Raw genomic sequence first — 18,959 nt, forward strand, 5'->3', positions numbered from 1 at the left:
TTGTTTTGAAGGAATTAGATAAGAGACAGGCAAAATGTGGCCTGTGGAATAAATTCAGCCTCACAGAGTCACATAAGGTAACCTGTGGCTGCCATCATTTAATATGCAGTTACAGCCTGAAGTCTGCAAGCAATGCTCAACCTTAATGATGCTTAGAGGAAGATGGAGCACTGCATTGTGAGAGACGCTGAACTTCCATATTAAAGGTAAGGGCAGCAGGTGAACCTAACACAGAATCTAGGGTGCTGCCATGAGAGATGCAGGTCCAATCTGATCACTGGGAATGATGGGTAGCTTAATGGCTACAAATCCCTTTCTGGCACTGCCAGTCTGGTGATGTATACCTACTAGGGGTGCCAGGTATCTGGTTTTCGACTGGAACACTCAATCGAAAAGGAACCCTGGCAGCTCTGGTCAGCACAGCTGACAGGGCCGCTAAAAGTCTGGTTGGCTTCAGCACCCGGCTCTGTGCGGCTCCTGGAAGCAGCCAGCATGTCCCTCTGGCTTCTAGGTGCAGGGGCAGCCAGGGGTTTCTGTGCGCTGCCCGTACCCCCAGCGCAGGCACCACCCTGAACCTGCTCCGCAGCGCCCATTGGCCGGGAAACGCAGCATGCAGAGCTCCCATTGCTGCCCCTGCGCCTAGGAGCCAAAGGGACATGTCGCTGCTTTCCAGGAGCTGCCTGAGGTCAGCGCCACCCAGAGCACACACCCCTCATTCCCTCCCCATCACAACCTCCTGTCCCAGCCCCTCACCCCCTCCTGCACTCCAAACCCCCTAACCCCAGCCCAGAGCCCCATTCAGCACCCCAAACCCCTCAGCCCTGGCCCCACCCCAGAGCCCACACCCCCAGATGAGGCCCTTAACCTCCCACCAGACCCCAACCCTCTGCCCCATCCTGGAGCCCCCTCCTGCATCCCAAACCCCTCATCCCAGAGCCCACACCCCCAGCTGGAGCCCTTACCCCGCACCCTGACCCCCTGCCCCATCCTGGTGAAAATGAGCAAATGAGTGAGGGTGGGGGAGAGCAAGTGACAGAGGGAGGGGGGACAAAGTGAGAAGGGGAAGGGCCTCAGGGCAGGGAGCGGACCAAGGGTGTTTGGTTTTCTGCAGTCAGAAAGTTGGCAAACCTAATACCCAACCTTCCATAGATGTTGAGTTGTCTGGGATGGGGACAGTCTCTGTGGTTCATTGTTATTCCATGGCTATTACCATGAGGCCCTGATCACGTTAAGAACGCCACCTAAAGAGATATGCTATTTGCAGTGCACAATAAAAACAATTTATATGGATCCTACCAAACCTGGGAACTATGCTTTGTATTCTTGAGCACCATCTAGTGGCACCTACCAAGGACTATTTACATCTATACAGACATCACTGGTTTATAGAGCACATTTGTAACAATTGAGTTCCGTAGGTTCTGCTGCATAACTTCTTGTCCTTCCCAGTTGAGCACCACTAACCTTCTCTAATGTCTGTCAACAGTGGCTGTCTGGGAAAGCTGTGCCTTAGCTTGGAATTAAAGTGTAAGGGTCACGTTAGCCTTGGGTTCTGTCCAGAAAGCAATAAATAATTATGAAATTAGTATCAGCATTGCTATTACAAAATGAACCATCAGCTTGTAATCTAGAACAGAGTGGATGTGCACCAGAGTTAAATTTGGTGAGAGTAAATTAAGGAAGCTAGAAACTACTATTGGAGGATAAGAGGGGCAATTCTCAAAACCTGGGGTGGGTCCAGGCACCAGTGTAGCAAGCGTGTGCCTGGGGTGGCAAGCTGGGGGGTGGGGGCAGCCTGCTGGTCATCATGAGGGCGGAAGCCAGGGAGCCTTCGGCGGCGGGTACGCTGAAGGTGCGGGACCGGTAGATCACCCGCAGAACCGCCGCTGAATCCGCGGAACCTGCGGTCCTCCCGCAGAACTGCTACCGAAGGCTGCCTGACTGCCGAGCTTGGGGCAGCAAAAAACATAGAGGTGCCCCTGCTCAGAGCAGTACCTTTCCTTTAATATCAAGGACTGTGCTCCAGCTAGGTACTGTTAATAATGTGACAAGTCCTATTGGCTTCAATGGGCTTCTGTATGCTCAGCATTTTTGAAAGTCACATTACTTATTCTGGTGCCTGAATAAAGATTTAGGAGAGGAAGGATAGTTCCCCCAGGTAAAAAAATTTTAAAGGCATAAGTGACTTAGGACCCTAAGCTCTATTTTCGAAGCCTGTGTCTCTAGCTCCTACATGCCTCAGTCACTTTTGAAAATAGAACATAAGCTCTTAAGTCATAGGTGGTTTTGAAAATTTTAGACCCAGGTTTGACAGTCTTGGCCCTAGAAGTTAAAGCACTGGCCTGAGTGTAAATAAATCTGGACTTTATTAAACGCTGAAAGCCTGTCTCCCTGGATGGCCCTAGTCAAGTCAAGTGCTAACTTTCCTGTACCTCAGTTTCCACATCTGTAAGCTGCAATAATATCAGTCTTACAAGGGTGTTTTGAGGCTTAGGTTATTCAAGGCTGGATGTTTTGCTAAAAAATCTGCTCTAGGAATTATTTCAGGGAAGTTCTGTGGCCTTTGTTATCCAGGAGGTCAGACTGCATGATCACAGTGGTCCTTTCTGGCCTTTGAATCTGTGAATGTTTGCAAAGCGTTCTGAAATTCTTCATGGAGGGTGCTATTGAAGAGCGAAGTAATAGTAGTATTATAATAAAAGGGCAATCTCCTTAAAATTAGTACCAAATGGAAACCCAGGCCCAGAAAGCACATGGTTTAATGGTCCAAATTCAGTTCTCTGATACTGTGCACCAGTTGCAGCTCTGTGTCTGATGCTGATGTCACTTACACTGGTATAAATCAGACGTTACTCCATTGAGGTCTATGGAGTTACACAGGTCAATAACAACTGTGAAATTAGATTTGTCCTGGTGAAACTCTGAGCAAGATTTGGCCGACTGATCCTAAAGTAGAGGAGAACAGAATCAGGGCCTCCTTCCCATGCAAGACTTTATTTTGATATTAACGACACTAATTAACGAGGAGTGATTAGCAGATTGTCATGTGCTGATCCGACGAATCATTTGTGTAAACTTCAAAATAAAGTGTAAGCCCATTGCCCCTGCATAAAAACGATGAATGCATGCAAAATTCAACAGTGAATTGTATTTAAAAAAAACCTGCAAGTTCATCAGAGTTAATGTTCTCTGAGGTACCAGTTCAGGAGAGATACAGAATCACACATGGAGCTTTCAGGGTTTCTGCCTCCACAGCTAGTTATTATGCGGTGTCAGCTATTTAACACCTTCAGCATTATAATTCAGGCTGCAGTTTCAACTCCGCTTTTAAGGTGTTGATGTCTGTGTGTATACAAACACAGTCACTAACAAATGAGCTTAGTAAATATACCGTGTGTCTTTCTGTGAATTACTGATGATTTTTAATTTGGGAATTTTTCTAAATGCCTGTACAATAAAATAACATAAAACAAAAACCAGAACAGTTAAGTTCTATTAACCCTCGGGCTCCCCACCCAAAACCAGATCAATAGTAAAATGTTAGACCTGTTCCATCACATCATCAGTCAGTCCACTCTCGTGTTGTGGTGCTTTGCATAGAAACAATAGGTCCACTGTAAAGATTTCAGAGACACAGAAAAATTATAACTAGCTCCAGTTCAGTAAAGCACATGTTTAACTTTAAAGCATGTTCTTAAGTGCTTTGCTGAATTGGGTTTAATACAATACATTTCTGAATCCTTTAACAAGTATCTAAAATAGCATTTGCATGCAAAATAATGTTGCGATTTTAAGTTCACTTATCTTTCATTACTGATGGTCTGTGGAAGGTGCTCAGACACTACGGTGATGGGCAGCTGTATAAAACCCCAAGACAGATCGGCTTGGGTTAGAAGCGAGTGCTGGAGAGTTGATCATTTCCCTCTCTACCTCCTGTGCGATATCAATCAACCTGTCATTTGACCAGGATTCTGTATTGCTTGTCCTACATCTCAGACTCGTGCACTCTGGGGGCAGAATTTCCACCTTTGATGGGACCAGTATGGGAATAGAAGAACAGGGCCGGCTCCAGGCCCCAATGCGCCGAGCGCGTGCTTGGGGCGGCATGCTGCGGGGGGCGCTCTGCTGGTTGCCGGGAGGGGGGCAGGCCGCTCCGGTGGACCTCCCGCAGGTGTGCCTGCAGAGGGTCCGCTGGTCCCTCGGCTCCGGTGGACCTCCCGCAGGCGTCCCTGCGGAGGGTCCGCTGGTCCCGCAGCTCCGGTGGAGCATCCACAAGCATGCCTGCGGGAGGTCCACCAGAACCGCAGGACCAGCGGACCCTCCGCAGGGACGCCTGCAGGAGGTCCACTGGAGCCGCGGGATCGGCGAGCGGCAGAGCGCCCCCGCGGCGTGCCGCCGTGCTTGGGGCGGCGAAATGGCTAGAGCCGGCCCTATAGAAGAAAACATTGTTTTATAGTCCAGCATTGGGGTTGGGGCCCAGCTGTGCTAGGCACTGTACAAATGTGTCAGGCCTGATTTTCAAGAGCTCAGCAACCATTGTACTGGCTGTTCTGACAGCCTGGCCCCAGGTGTGGGTGCTGAGCACTTTTGAAAATGCTGGCCCATAGTAAATGACTGTCCCTATCCTGAAGAACTTGCAGTCTAAAAGAGAAGATGAAATGAGCCCACAGTCTGGAGGCAGGAAGGGAGAGTAGAGTAACAAAAATAATAGGATGCTTTCATTTAAATTAGCCATGGATACAATCAGTAGGGAGTCAGTAGCAGTAAATGCAGCTCTCTAGCCATCATTAAAACAAGCTACCAGTAACTTGCAAAGGCCCTGGTATTTTCAGTGGGGAGGGATTATGGTCAGAGTGCAGGGGAGGTGGTGAAAGGTGCATGACAAATGCAGCCATGTGGCTCTGCAGTTTGGTACCTGGAGATCACCACTGTGTGGCTGTGTGTGTTTATATACACGCTCGCACAGTTTGATTGAATTTACCGCTCACTGTCAGGCTCAGTGAGGATGTCAATCTTGCAGTTTCCTACAGTACTGACCATCTGGCTCAGCATTCCTCTTTTTCGTGACATTTTGAAAGAAAAAAAATGCTGCCTGCTTCTTTGTGATGTGATGAGTTAAAGCAAAATCTTTCCACGCTGGGATGACGAGCGCGAAACTCATCCCTTCACCCGGCGATTAGACAGCAAAAGGCAGGAATGGATGAAGTGTGTTTTCCAAAGTTATTTATATAGACATGTATATTTTTAATCTTTCAGGGTTATCTTTCTGAAGGCCTAGTAACAAAATGGTATCGATCTCCACGCCTGCTCCTCTCACCTAACGCCTACACCAAAGCCATTGACATGTGGGCAGCAGGGTGCATCCTGGCGGAAATGCTCACGGGAAGGATGTTGTTTGCTGGTAGGTTTCTAATTCCTGTTTGCTACTCCCCTCCCCACTTCTACGCCTCAGGTGAATGTTTAAAGCTGTTTCGAATGTTTAGCTGTTTAACTGAATCCCTCTCTACTTGCAGTCAGGAACAGCCCAGGCAGCAGCAGTGCGAGTATCCTATAATACCTCGTGCTAGAGGTAACGCCTCTGACCAGAGTAAGTTGCACCTGCCCAAGCCCTATTTTACACTGGTGCAGCATTAGAGTTGCCCCGGATTCAACTGTATTAGTGCAAATTCCCCTACTGTAGATAGACCCGAAGAGTAAGAAGATAGTTCACTGTCTTCATTTCCGTTCAGGCCTAGTAACCCTGCCTACAACTCTGCTGCTTGTGATGGTGGCTTTTGTTACATCTGTATCCTCTGGGAACTGAACTGGCCACAAAACATGTAATTATCATTAAACATTTTTATTGCTGCAGTGCATAGAAACTACACTTAGGATCAGGGTCTCGCTGTTCAAGGGTCTGCACAAACTAGAGCTGCTCAGGAAATGGATTTTATTTTCCACAAAAACAGTTAAATGAAAATGAAAGTTTTCAGTTTTGTAATGGGTATGTATCTATCTATAGATTTAGATTTATCAGAATTTTTCAGATTTTTGATCAAACGCTAAAAACTGAAAACTTTTTAGGTTTGGGTTTTCAGCAAAAATGGAGATTTCTTGCAAAAATTTCTAGTTTGGTTGGAAAAAAAATTATGAAAAGTTTTGGACAACTAGTACAGATGCATAAGATGACATGGCCCTATTCAAGAGGTCTATACTCTGTGGTGGATTCGAATTGTGGTCAGTATCTTAAAGATCTTTTCCTCTGCTGTGAGAGAGAACATCCTAACGTATGCTACAAAATTTCCACCAATAACATTTCACTTTGGAAAGGACATGAAGTTTGCTATATGCTGGTTGGTGCCTGCTGCTCTTCTGCCAGAATCCTGTCACCCTGCACTAATTGTTTCTACAATATTCTTGAAAACCAGCTGTAAAAACCCCTACATCTAAAAACTGTCTCCTATAAAATATCTTAGATCAGTCCTGCAGAGACTTATACACCTGCTTCACCTTCTGCACTATGACTAGTTCCATTGAAGTCAAAGGGTAATACTGCCCTTGTGTAAACACATGCATGCACCTTTGCAGGATTGGGTTCTACTGGTCACTGGGAAAATCCACTTTAGTGTTCAGCAGATATGAAGTGTGATTCGCATTCATATTGCCATACCTCCATTAGCTCCAATGGTGTTACCTTCTGATTAACACCTGTGAAAGAGAGCTCAGAAACAGGCCCACTGTGTTATAGTGAAAGGCAAGATGGAAAAATTGACATCATTTTGGTTTTTTGCTACACATTATGGAGGTGACTGCTACTCCTCAGGGGTCACACTTCTGGAAATGCACTGAAAGGGCTTCTGCGTGGCATGTATCAATGGAGGCTTGTAAATGAACATGCCCCCAAATCTTGCAGACATGATTTTGATTGCCTTTCACAGCTTTGGCCCAAGCTGTTTTGGGAGTTTGACAAGTTATATCAGCAAGTAATAGAGAAAGAAGCATGAAATAAAAGATGCAACAATAAAAACATAGCAAAAGAGAGTATAGTTACTGAGAAACTGGGCAAAAAATAAAAGTGTGATCAGAAAACAAGTCTGAAATTGTTCTAAGCTGCATAGAAGAGAATACAGCCTACTAGTGAGCACATCAGAAGCTCAGGATAGTTTTGCTTCCTTTCAGAGTCTGACGTTTGCCGTATTTATGCTAGCGAGAGTTCTGTTTCCATACACTAACTTCAAAACATGCATGTCTGCTCTAAAAGAGTTCTTGTTCATTAAGGAAAACAAAAAACAAAGAATAAGGTGTGAGGCTAGTCTCTGTGGAAGTGGATCAGGTTTAGAAAAGGTTAGAAATGGCCAAGATTTTTACAAGCGACTAAAGAACACCTTAAGGAGGCCTGATTTTTAGAAGGCGTTAAGCCTAAGCAAGCTCCTTAGTAATTTAAGTTGGGCACTTACAGATAGAGGCACCGAAAACCACTAATCACTATGGAAAGTTTTGGTCAATGCCCCATCACAGAGCAGGGCTTGGTATCCACTGACTTCAATGGCTACTGTGCAATATGCATATTTCTCTGCTAGTACAGGCTAGAACCAGACCTGAGAACAAAATGGCTGCTGAACTCTGCATGGAAGGGGTAGTTACTAGAAATCTAAAGGTGCATTTGATTTGATCATATGACATGTCTAGATTTGTTGACCCTGGAAGTCCCTTCTACTCCTATGTTCCTATAATAAAAAGGGATCATTGTTTTGTAGCTCCACATAGAAACATAGAACCTTTTAGCAATAAAAGCGTGGAAGGTATCCTGATGTTCTCAAGAAAATCTTTATCCAATGTATTTGCTAAGCTGTTACTGTAAGAAGCAGGGGCTATATCATCACTTGCTAAACACTGGTTGGGCCCTTAAGCACTATATGAAGCTGGGATATTCAGTAATTTTTTCAAGAATCAAGTGGATACTCTGAAGTGATCAAAAATACCCGTCTTCTTTCCTGGGTATTTAATAGTCTTCCTTCTGTATTATCATTATCACTGCCTATTATTATTTTGAAAGACAGGAGGAGTTTAATGCATTCATAAGCAGCCAAGCGTAGATTTTTCTAAATAAATCATCAGATCCATTAATAATGTAGAACAGCCCTTTCTTTAAAAATATTTCAGTGCACTGCATTGTGCTGCAGCTGTGTAACTCTTGGTCTGCAGCCACTCCCTGGATCTCTTCATCCCTTTTATTTTATTTCAGCCAAGGACCAAAGCTTTCAACTTCAATATTTCTCTTGTAAAAGCTATAATTAAGCATTCAGTGTTGCGTAGAAGAGATTGTTAAAATTGCCCTTGTCTTTGTGTATGTGTGTGTCTCTCTGTTTCTTTCTCTCTCTCCCCCCTGTAAGTTCTCTAGCTAGTAGTGTAGCCATGGTGGCATAGGTGACAGCTAAGGGTAGTTGCCTGAGTAACCCTCTCAATCATCTGGGTACGTCCTTGGGTGGCTATCCTGAGTCACTCCCTGTGTCACCATTTAGGCACTAGTTCAAGCAGAGCTAGCGCATCTCTGACTACCTGTGCTGGGAAGTACCCTCCAATTGCTGTGTAGACTTACCCTCAGAAATACTGCTCCGCAAAACCTGAAACCTACTTTGTTTGTTTTTTAAGAACCCAGACCAGATTATAGTCCAAGACAGCAGGATTTGGCATAAACCAGATTGGACAAAAGTTTAAAACAGTGTTTGGCTCCTTGTTTTTCTGATTTCCACCATTTTATGACTCCTTAGTAGACCCCATAATGCTAATATACTTAGTTTACAGGTGAAGATCAAAATTAAAATGACAAAAAACACCTGTCCCTTTGTTTTGTTTTTCCTAAGAGTAGTACTGTACTTAGCATCTCTATACAACTTTTATCAGGGGATCTCAAAGTATTTTCAAAACATGAATGAATTAAGCCCTATAACACCCTGTAAGGTAAGTATTACTCTTCCTGTTTTACAGGAGGGGAAGCTGAAGCATAGAAAGGTATGCAGTGACCTGTACAACATCGGTGATAGACACAGACACAACCTATCAGATCTGTAGGTTAACCACTAGTCTATGGGCTGGTCTACACTGGGGGAGAGGTATCGATCTAAGATATGTAACTTCAGCTATGTGAATAGCGTAGCTGAAGTTGAAGTATCTTAGATCGATTTACCTTGGGTCTTCATGGCGCGGGATTGACGTCTGCGGCTCCCCCTGTCGACTCCGCTACCGCCGCTCACTCTGGTGGCATTCCGGAGTTGACAGGAGCGCGTTGAAGTTGATCTATCGCGTCTAGATGAGACACGATATATTGATCCCTAAAAAATTGATCGCTACCCGCCGATACGGCGGGTAGTCTGGACGTACCCTGAGCTTCATCTCCTGTAAGGCTTTTCTACTAGCTAGTGGTAATAGGATGACATCTTAAAAAGTTAAAATTTAGGCTACGTAAGAAGAGAACTTTCCTGACTGTGTCTGTGTCTACACACAAAAGTTGTATCATGTTAACTGTATGAGGCTAGTTAATGTAGTACAATCCCTGTAGTATGGATACAGTTATATCAGTGTAAGTGTGCTTACTGGTGTACCTGTTCTTGTATGAGAAGAGGCGTAAACTATAGTAGTATCAGGCACATTTTTACTAGGATTGTACCAGTATTACTATATCGAGTAAAAAATTGCACCCTTACTCAACGTAGTTATGCTGGTACAAAAGCTGTGTGCAGGCCAGGTCTGAAACACATGATACTGTGCAACAGCATCCCGGGGGGAGGATTGATAAAAACCCAATTGTCTGAATCACTCAAACCTGACCAAGCATAGTGTGTGTGTATTTATCGGTAATACTCCTGCTCTGACAGCAGTGGAGACCAGGCAACCTAACACCACTAGCTCTTACTGATCTTCAGTTTCTGCCACTCTAAAAATGTTTCTGTGGCTGTGGACATGGCATCTCTCTCTGCTTCCCTGATTACAGAGCCACGGTATGGCACAGAGATCCCACCTACCCAGGCCTTCATGCTCGGCACTTAAGGACCGCTTCAGGAGAGGGATCTCTCTACATGGACACACAACTCTCAGTGTAAAGAGAAAGGCAGGTTTCTGTCTACAGCTGAGGATCTCTCCCGGCTCCCTCTTTACGAGTCTGTTTTTAAATCAGGGATTTGACTGGCAGTCTGGTTTACATCTGTTTGCAGGTCAGGTTGTGTGCGTACGCAGGCAGCACAGCAGCTCAGGTTAGCTGCTCCATCCCTGCTGCACAAACACAGTGCCTATATGGTCCCTGACCTTGTCACTCTGAGCTTACATAGCATGGTTCTGCAATTGTCTCTGACCATAAAAGACAATTGCGTGATTTTACTCACAGAGACCATTGTAAACCTCTTTATAATTGCATTCTACTGGGTTAATTGGTTCTTGTACATGCTTCAATGATATAGTTTAATTTGGGTGCTTACCACGAATCAATATCATTAGCTCAATAGACTGTCTGGAATGCTTAAACAATTTAGATGAATGATGAGGATCAATTATTGGAAACAACAGCTCTTAAACTAGGGTCTATTGTTAGACTTTTGTCCTCTGTGCCTATCTGTACAGTAGATGGGGAGAGGGGAGTGAGAGACAGAGGGTGAAAATAAATGAGAAGTGTACAGATACATCAAAGGGCACTGAGTATACCAAAATAGCTCAGAAAATTGAAGCTTTGGTAATCTGTAATACCACCAGAATCAGATTTATTGTTTTTATCTTGAGAACAGAATTCACAGCCAAGGAACTAACATGAATCCTGTTCTCTCCAGTCCCCTTAAGAGAAAATGCTTGAAATCCAAAAGCATATCATGAATCATTCTATACTGTAATACAGAGACAGGGCTTTTCATCAGTAGAACTCAAAGTGCTTTGCAAAGGAAGTCAGTATCATTATCCCCATTTTTCAGGTGAGGAAACTGAGAAACAGCGGGGAAATGACTTGCCCAGAGTCACCCAGCAGGCCAGTGGCACAACCAGGTATAGAACCAAGGTTGCCTGATTGCTCTAGCCACTAGGTCACACTGCCTCCCTGAACACGGTGGTACAATTTCATGAATAAAAAAAATTCTTCCTGGCCACTTGCGGTTGCATTCAATATCTTTACTTCAACTTTTCCATGTCTTTGTGTAATGATCATACAACGGGCCCCTGTTTTTGGAACATCTTTTCCACACCTTGCCACCTGTTTGTAAAAGACTTTTGCATGTTTATTTGCTTCCCTTACCCTCAACATTTGCCAAACCCGGGATTTTCAGTTAAACCATATTACGGGTCTGATCCAGGGCTCACTGAAGTCAATGGGGATCTTTTAATAGATTATTGACTAAGGGCCTGAGAAACAGATTGTGAAAGATGCCAGATTAATAGCCGTGGAGAGGCTGATCCTCTGTTTACACACAAAGGAGGTATAGCACAAGAAATAGCACTGCAGGGTTCCCTCTCTGCCACATGCTGCCGACATGCCTCCATCGGTATTCTGCCTCTTCGGGCACTGCCAACAAGTATGCCCTTTGTGAGGGGAGGTATTATATGTCCACTAAGGGTACATCTATACTACCCGCTGGATCAGCGAGTAGTGTTCAATGTATCACGTCTCGTCTGGACGCGATAAATCGATCTGCTAATTGACCCCCGTACGCCACCTCGGCAGGAGGAGTAAGCAGAGTTGACAGGGGAGCCGCGGCAGTCGACTCACCACCGTGAGGACGGCTAGGTAAGTCGAACTAAGATACTTTGACTTCAGCTACGCGAATAGCATAGCTGAAGTTGCGTATCTTAGTTCGAACCCCTCCCCCCCCACCAGTGTAGCCCAGGCCTAAGAGTAGGACTGAGACCCACCAGCGTGTGCTTCACAGAAGCCACTGAATGCCTATCACTAGTGACCTTTTCTGGATTTGAACTGGTAGCCTTCTGACAAAGGCTCTAAAGGCCTTCACTAACTCCCGAGCCATCCACTCCCTGAGGTTAGCTGTTTACAACAATAGCTTAGTCCATTTTTGGTGAGAAGGATGGTTTGGACTCAGAGGTGCAAACAAGTTGACACATTCTCAGCTCGTTCTCAGCCAACCCAGCACAGCAAGCTTACAGTAAATTCGATATTTTAAAAAACAGAGCAGCGTGTTAGGTCAAGATGAGGCGGTGCTGCTCCACCCAGCGAAGCTCCAGGGAAGGTCCAGTGGGGATGCAGAATGTGTTTCATTGCTTTGCTGGTACAAACATATTTTTGGACATGAGATTGGTTCCCTCCTGTGAACAAGAGAAGGAATCTGTGATTGAATTGCAGGATCCAACAATGCAGCATACTTTATGTGCCAGCATTCTAGGGCCAAAGTCAGAGCTGGGATCATTGAGTGCAATTCCATTGAAGTTGAAAGAGCTGCACCCACTTATGCCAGGGCTGAATTTGGCCCATTGGACCTGTCCTTCCTATAGACATATGAATTTACAAGTAAAAGCTACATGAAATTGGGAGTGAAAAATTAAAGGAGGAAGTACTGGGATTGTATAATATCAGGTGGCAAAAAGTATTGCCACCTCCCACTCCACTCCTGTTTCTCTGCTTCATGATATGTCCAATGTCATGAGGATTTTGTCTCTTTTTAATTTTTCTGTGTGTTATGGTCTGTGGATTCACTTTATAATAGCGAGGGCCGCATTGCAGAACTGGTTGTAGAAGACAACCTTGGTTCAAATGATCATGAGCTAATTCAGTTTAAACTAAATGGAAAGATAAACAAAAACAGATCTGCAACTAGGGTCCTTGATTTCAAAAGAGCTAACTCTAAAAAATTAAAAGAATTAGTTAGGAAAGTGGACTAGACTGAAGAACTGAAGGGTCTGAATGTGGAGGAGGCTTGGAATTACTTTAAGTCGAAGTTGCAGAAGCTAGCTCAAGCCTGCATCCCGAGCAAGGGGAAAAATTCATAGGGAAGGGTTGCATACCAATCTGGGTGAAAAAGCATCTCAAACAGGTAATTAAGAGAAAGCAGAAAGCTTTCCTTGCTGATCCCTCCCTTTTTCCATTCCTTGTAGGCTATCTCTTGGAAGTCAGAAAGTGCCAGGATAAAGTGAGAACTGCCAAAAACCAAGCAGAATTGGACCTTGCAAAGGGAATTAAAACCAATAGTAAAATGTTTTATAGCCATATAAATAAGAAGAAAACAAGAAGTGGGACCGCTGAGCACTGAGGATGGGGTGGAGATTAAAGATAATCTAGGCATGGCACAACACCTAAACTAATAATTGCCTTACTTTTTAATGATGCTAATGAGCTTAGCGGTAGTGGCAGAGTGGCTAATGGCAATGAAGCTATGGAGGTAGAAATTACCACATCCGAGGTGGAAGTCAAACAGATCAATGGGATTAAATCGGGGGGCCTGGATAATCTCTATCCTAGACTGCTAAAGGAACTGGCACATAAAATTGCAAACCCAATAGCAAGGGTTTTAATGAATCTGTAAATTCAGGGGTGGTACCCTAAGACTGGAGAATTGCTAATATAGTTCCTATTTTTAAGAAGTGGGAGGCAGGGATGATCTGGGAAATGATCGGCCTGTTAGTTTGACTTCAATTGTATGCAAGGTCTTAGAACTAATTTTGAAAGAGAAAGTAGTTAAGGAAATAGAGGTTAACGGTAATTGGGATAAAATACAACATGGTTTTACAAAGGTAGATCATGCCAGATGATCTCCTTCTTTGAAGAGATAACTGATTTTTTAGACAAAGGAAATACAGGAGATCTTCTCCACCTGGATTTCAGTAAGGTATTTGATACAGTTCTACATGAGAAATTATTAGTTAAGATTGAGATTAATATGAGAATTGCAAGGTGAATAAGGAACTGATTAAAGGGGAAACTACAATAGGTCATGCTGAAAGGTGAAGTGCCTCAGGGATTAGTCTTGGGGACAATCTTATTTAACATTTTTATTACTGACTTTGGCACAAAAAGTGGGAGTGTGCTAATAACATTTGTAGATGAAACATGGTAGGCAGGTATTGCCATTACGGAGGAGGACTGGAATATCATATAAGGAGATCTAGACAATCTTGTAAACTGGAGTAATAGAACTGGGATGGAATTCAATAGTGCAAAATTCTAGGTCATGTATTTATGAACTAATAACAAGAATTTTTGCTATATGCTGGGGATGTATCAGTTGGAAGTGACAAGAGGAGAAAGACCTGGGTATATTGATTGATCACAGGATGACTATGAGCTGTCAGTGTGATGTGGCTCAGAAAAAGGCTAATGCCATCCTAGAATGCATCAGGTGAGGTGTTTCCATAGAGAGAGGGGAGTGTTAGTCCATTATACAAAGCACTAGTGAGACCTCATCTGGTACACTGTATGCAATTCTGGTCCCCCATGTTTAAGAAAGATGAATTCAAATGGGAACAGGTGCAGAGAAGGACTGCTGGGATGTTCAGAAGAATGGAGAGCTTATTTTATGAGAGGAGACTCAAAGACTTGTTTAGCCTGACCAATAGAAGGCTGAGGGGAGATGTGATTGCTCGATATAAAAAATATCAGAGGGATAAATACCCAGGAGGGAGAGTAGTTATTTAAATTAAGCACCAAAGTGGACACAAGAACAAATGGATATAAACTGGCCATAAACAAGTTTAGGATTGAAATTAGGCAAAGGTTTCTAACCATCATAGACTTTAAGGTCAGAAGGGACCATTATGATCGTCTAGTCTGACCTCCTGCACAATGCAGGCCACAGAATCTCACCCACCCACTCCTGTATCAAACCCCTAATGTATGTCTGAGCTATTGAAGTCCTCAAATTGTGGTTTGAAGACTTCAAAGTGCAAAGAATTCTCCAGCAAGTGACCCATGCCCCACACTGCATAGGAAGGTGAAAAACCCTCAGGGCCTCTGCCAATCTGCCCTGGAAGAAAATTCCTTCCCGACCCCAGATATGGTGATCAGCTAAACCATGAGAATGTGGGCAAGACTCACCAGCCAAACAGCCAGGAAAGAATTCTCTGTAGTAACTCAGATCCCACCCCATCTAACATCCCATCACAGGCCATTGGGCATATTTACCGCTATTAGTGAAAGATCAATTAATTGCCAAAATTAAGCTATCCCATCATACCATCCCTTCCATAAACTTATCAAGCTTAGTATTGAAGCCAGATATGTCTTTTGCCCCCACTGCTCCCCTTGGAAGGCTGTTCCAGAACTTCACTCCTCTAACGGTTAGAAACCTTCTTCTAATTTCAAGTCTAAACTTCCTGATACCCAGTTTTTATCCATTTGTTCTTGTGTCCACGTTGGTACTGAGCTTAAATATTTCCTCTCCCTCCCTGGTATTTATCCCTCTGATATATTTATAGAGAACAATAATATCTCCCCTCAGCCTTCTTTTGGTTAGGCTAAACAAGCCAAGCTCTTTGAGTCTCCTTTCATAAGACAGGTTTTCCATTCCTTGGATCATCAGAGTAGCCCTTCTCTGTACCTATTCCAGTTTGAATTCATCCTTCTTAAACATGGGAGACCAGAACTGCACACAATATTCCAGATGAGGTCTCACCAGTGCCTTGTATAAGGGTACTAATGCCTCCTTATCTCTCATCAGAGGAGTGAAGTTCTGAACAGCCTTCCAAGGGGAGCAGTGGAGGCAAAAAACCTAGCTGGCTTCAAGATTGAGCTTGGTAGATTTATGGAGGGATTGGTATGATGAGATTGCCTACACAGGCATGTGGTCCATCTGCGAATGCTAGTAGCAAATATCTCCATTGGCTGGAGATGGGGCACTAGATGGGGAGGGCTCTGAGTTACTACAGAGAATTCTTTCCCAGGTGTCTGGCTGGTGGGTCTTGCCCAGATGCTCAGATCACATGCCCTCTGTGCTCCCCTTCTTCTTGTAACACCCAATGTAATGCCCCTCTACATTCCTTGTCTCTTTTCACCTAATACCCGCCTCCTATTTTTAAAAAAAAAAAAAAAAGAAACAAAGTAATGACAACAAGAAAAATCAAGGGCCTAGCATGCTGTTTGCAAATCATCCCAATGCTCTTTCTTCTTGTAAGTTCTATCCCTTTCCCCCCAACGCTTTGTCTCTCTTATCTATTGATATTGTGAGCTCTTTGGGGCAGGAGTTAGCTTTTATTCTCTGTCTGTACAGGACTTAGCACAGTGTGGTCCCAATCTTAGTTGAGGTCCCTAGACACTGATGTAATACAAATAATAACAATTCTGACTGAAAGCATATTATTGTATTGTCTCTTCTCCTATCACCAGTGTCCCCATTCTCACACCAGCATTGCCCCTTCCCTGAGTCGTAGCAGACTTTCCCAGGCTTTACAAGTTGGCTTCCTAGCGGTGGAGAAATCAGTGAAGAAGATTCTGGGTATATGCCGAGTAGAACTTGTTTTATTTACCCAGGTGCATCAGCCCTGAAATGAGATGGTCAAAGAGCATTCAGGGCAATTCCTTCTCCTAGGAACCTCAGCCCAACACCAAAGCCCTCTTCCAATCAGAGCCCAGTGCAGACAGTAAATTCTCCTGCTGCTCGCATTGCTCACTCCACATATCAGCTTGCATACCCCAGAACTAATAGCGTAGCATGTCTTCCATGACTAAAAACTTGCTTGCACATTAAGAAAAAGAACTTGGAAAGACTATATATAACAGCGGCACCTTGCGATGCCTACCGTAATGTATCATGACGTGCATCCTTGGCTAAGTGGTTTATTTAATGAAGTAATTGTTTAAGCTTATGTTCTGTGCATTATGCCTGTCTCGCTGATGTCAATGGAAATGATCAGATTCCTGTGTGCATAGAAGAACAAAACAAGCTGTGTAACGTTTGGATTCTAACCTTAATCTTACTGTTCTCCTCTCTTCTCCTCTCAGCTCTTTCCCTGCACTCCTCCTAGCGTTCACAAAGATACATTGCATTTATCAGTTTCTGCTTTATGATGTTTGAAATACATGTAACAGAAAGAGCTAGATCCTGCTAAATCAGTGGGAATTTTACCATTGATTTCAATGGGAGCAGATTAGTCCCAGGGTCTCTAGTGAAGGAGAAATGCCCCATTGCAGAAGAGACCAGCTGCACGGTGTATGGAAAGGGATGCCTGCAGTTTTCCATGGGCCCCTTGCAGACCAAAGTTCTTAGATTTTGACATATTTATAAAAATTAAAGCTAGGAGTCAGCTCACCTGTCAGTCAATGTCATAGAAATTTGCAACAAACCAACAATTTAAATTTAGTAGCTTAGTTATTGGGGAGAATATAATAGCTCTGTGATGGCTTTTAATGCTGGTTTGGACAGTTTCAGGATGCTTAGCTTAACAATTCATAGGTGTCACATGGATTGATTTTGATATCACACTGTTGTATGCAGTGTGATAGCTGTGTTTGTCCCAGGCTATTAGAGAGACAAGGTGGGTGAGGTAATATCTTCTATAGGATATATGTCCATTGGTGAGAGAGACAAGCTTTGAGCTTACGCAAACCTGAAGAAACACTCTTGTCTTTCTCACCAGCAGAAGTTGCTTCAATAAAATATATTATCTCACCCACCTTGTCTCTCTAATATCCTGGGACCAACACGGCTACAACAACACTGCCAACGGGGATTTCTCTGGCACATTTCTCTCATTTTTAACATAGTGTGGGGATCTGTTTGAAAAGTTTAATTATCCTGAGGCTGAAGTCCTGACTCCAGATCCTAGACCTGTTTGCAAGTCTAAGGGGAAGTCAGCTTTCCAAAGAGATATGGCATGATGTTCAACTCTTAATACTCTAGATAACAATATTTACATAGTATCTTTAGTTCCTCTCTTGTCTTTCATAAATTAATGCACTCACAACTGCCGTATAAATACAGGATAAACAGATAGAGAGACCTGTTGTCCTAAGAGCAATAGCTATCTTGGGTTTCAGTGAGCAGCTTTTGAGTGAATGGATATATGCCTTTCCCTCATGTTGAACACATTCAGTAATCAGTGGCTGGATCTGCGGTGAAATAAGAATAACCATTAAGACCTTTTGATTTTTAACGACTTGTAATTTGCATCCCACTTAGGGATTTAGCCTAACAACAAACCATTTGTTTCCTGTTATTTTCTTTTTAGCTTCACCTGGAGTCACTATGCAAATCTCTAAATGTCCAAAACATAGCTTTTCTATAGGAAAAAGTATTCATTAGCCGCTGGATGGAAATTAGGGAGCATCACTGTAGCAGAGCGCTGCAGGAGGGCCTCAGAATAGGTCTCTCTGTCATTTAAATTAGGCTGTTTCTTTTTCTTCTCACCCCCAAATCTGAAATATCTTTATATGAGCCCCATACTGATGGTGTGGACTGGGGGATGATGACCATCAGCACTAATTTAATCGCTGCCTTTTGGAATGTCTATTTAAACCCATTGTCACATACTGGGTAAGGGCTATATCAGGCCAGTAGGCAGAACTCTGGGTGGGGGAGGCATGATGATGCATTGCTCCAGGGAGAGCCCTGGGAGGTATTATACACTAGGGAGAAAAAAGATCTCCTTGAACTCCCCAGCACACAGAGGGAGCCCATCCACTGCCATACCTATTTCTAGGCCACAGCGTATCCTCCCACCTGCATGCCATTTGCACTGCACCTGCTGGTTCCTGGGGGTGGAGGCATGGTCCTATCTACCCTCTGGTCCTCCTCCCTGCCCCTTTCACACTCTGTGTGCCTCGTCCCCTGCAAAGAAGGTCCAGAAGAATCACTGCTCTCCCCTAAACCCAGGGATTATAATTCTGCCAGGCCCTGTCCCCTCCTTCCCCAAGCACCCACAGAAGGGGCAGGCACCATGTGCGCTGAGTGTGTATTGCCCTTTTCCAGGTGGATTGTCTGGCATGATTAAGTGTTTGTGACAATGGGCCAGAAACTGATCTGATTTATACTGCTGTAAATCTGCACTGATTTCACTGGGAGTAG

At 44.0% G+C, this 18,959-nt stretch overlaps 1 protein-coding gene across 3 annotated transcripts in view; it reads left to right on the forward strand.

Moving 5' to 3' along the window:
• MAPK4 (mitogen-activated protein kinase 4) overlaps positions 1–18,959 on the forward strand; it is a 174,135-nt gene that overhangs the window by 127,377 nt on the left and 27,799 nt on the right. For all 3 annotated transcript variants that reach the window (XM_050944722.1, XM_050944723.1, XM_050944721.1), the window contains one exon: positions 5,257–5,401. In XM_050944722.1, the coding sequence (XP_050800679.1) occupies positions 5,257–5,401 (145 nt within the window). The remainder of the gene's footprint in view (positions 1–5,256; positions 5,402–18,959) is intronic.

The sequence above is a fragment of the Gopherus flavomarginatus genome, chromosome 3 (assembly GCF_025201925.1).
Source record: "Gopherus flavomarginatus isolate rGopFla2 chromosome 3, rGopFla2.mat.asm, whole genome shotgun sequence".
Classification (NCBI taxonomy): Eukaryota; Metazoa; Chordata; order Testudines; family Testudinidae; genus Gopherus; species Gopherus flavomarginatus.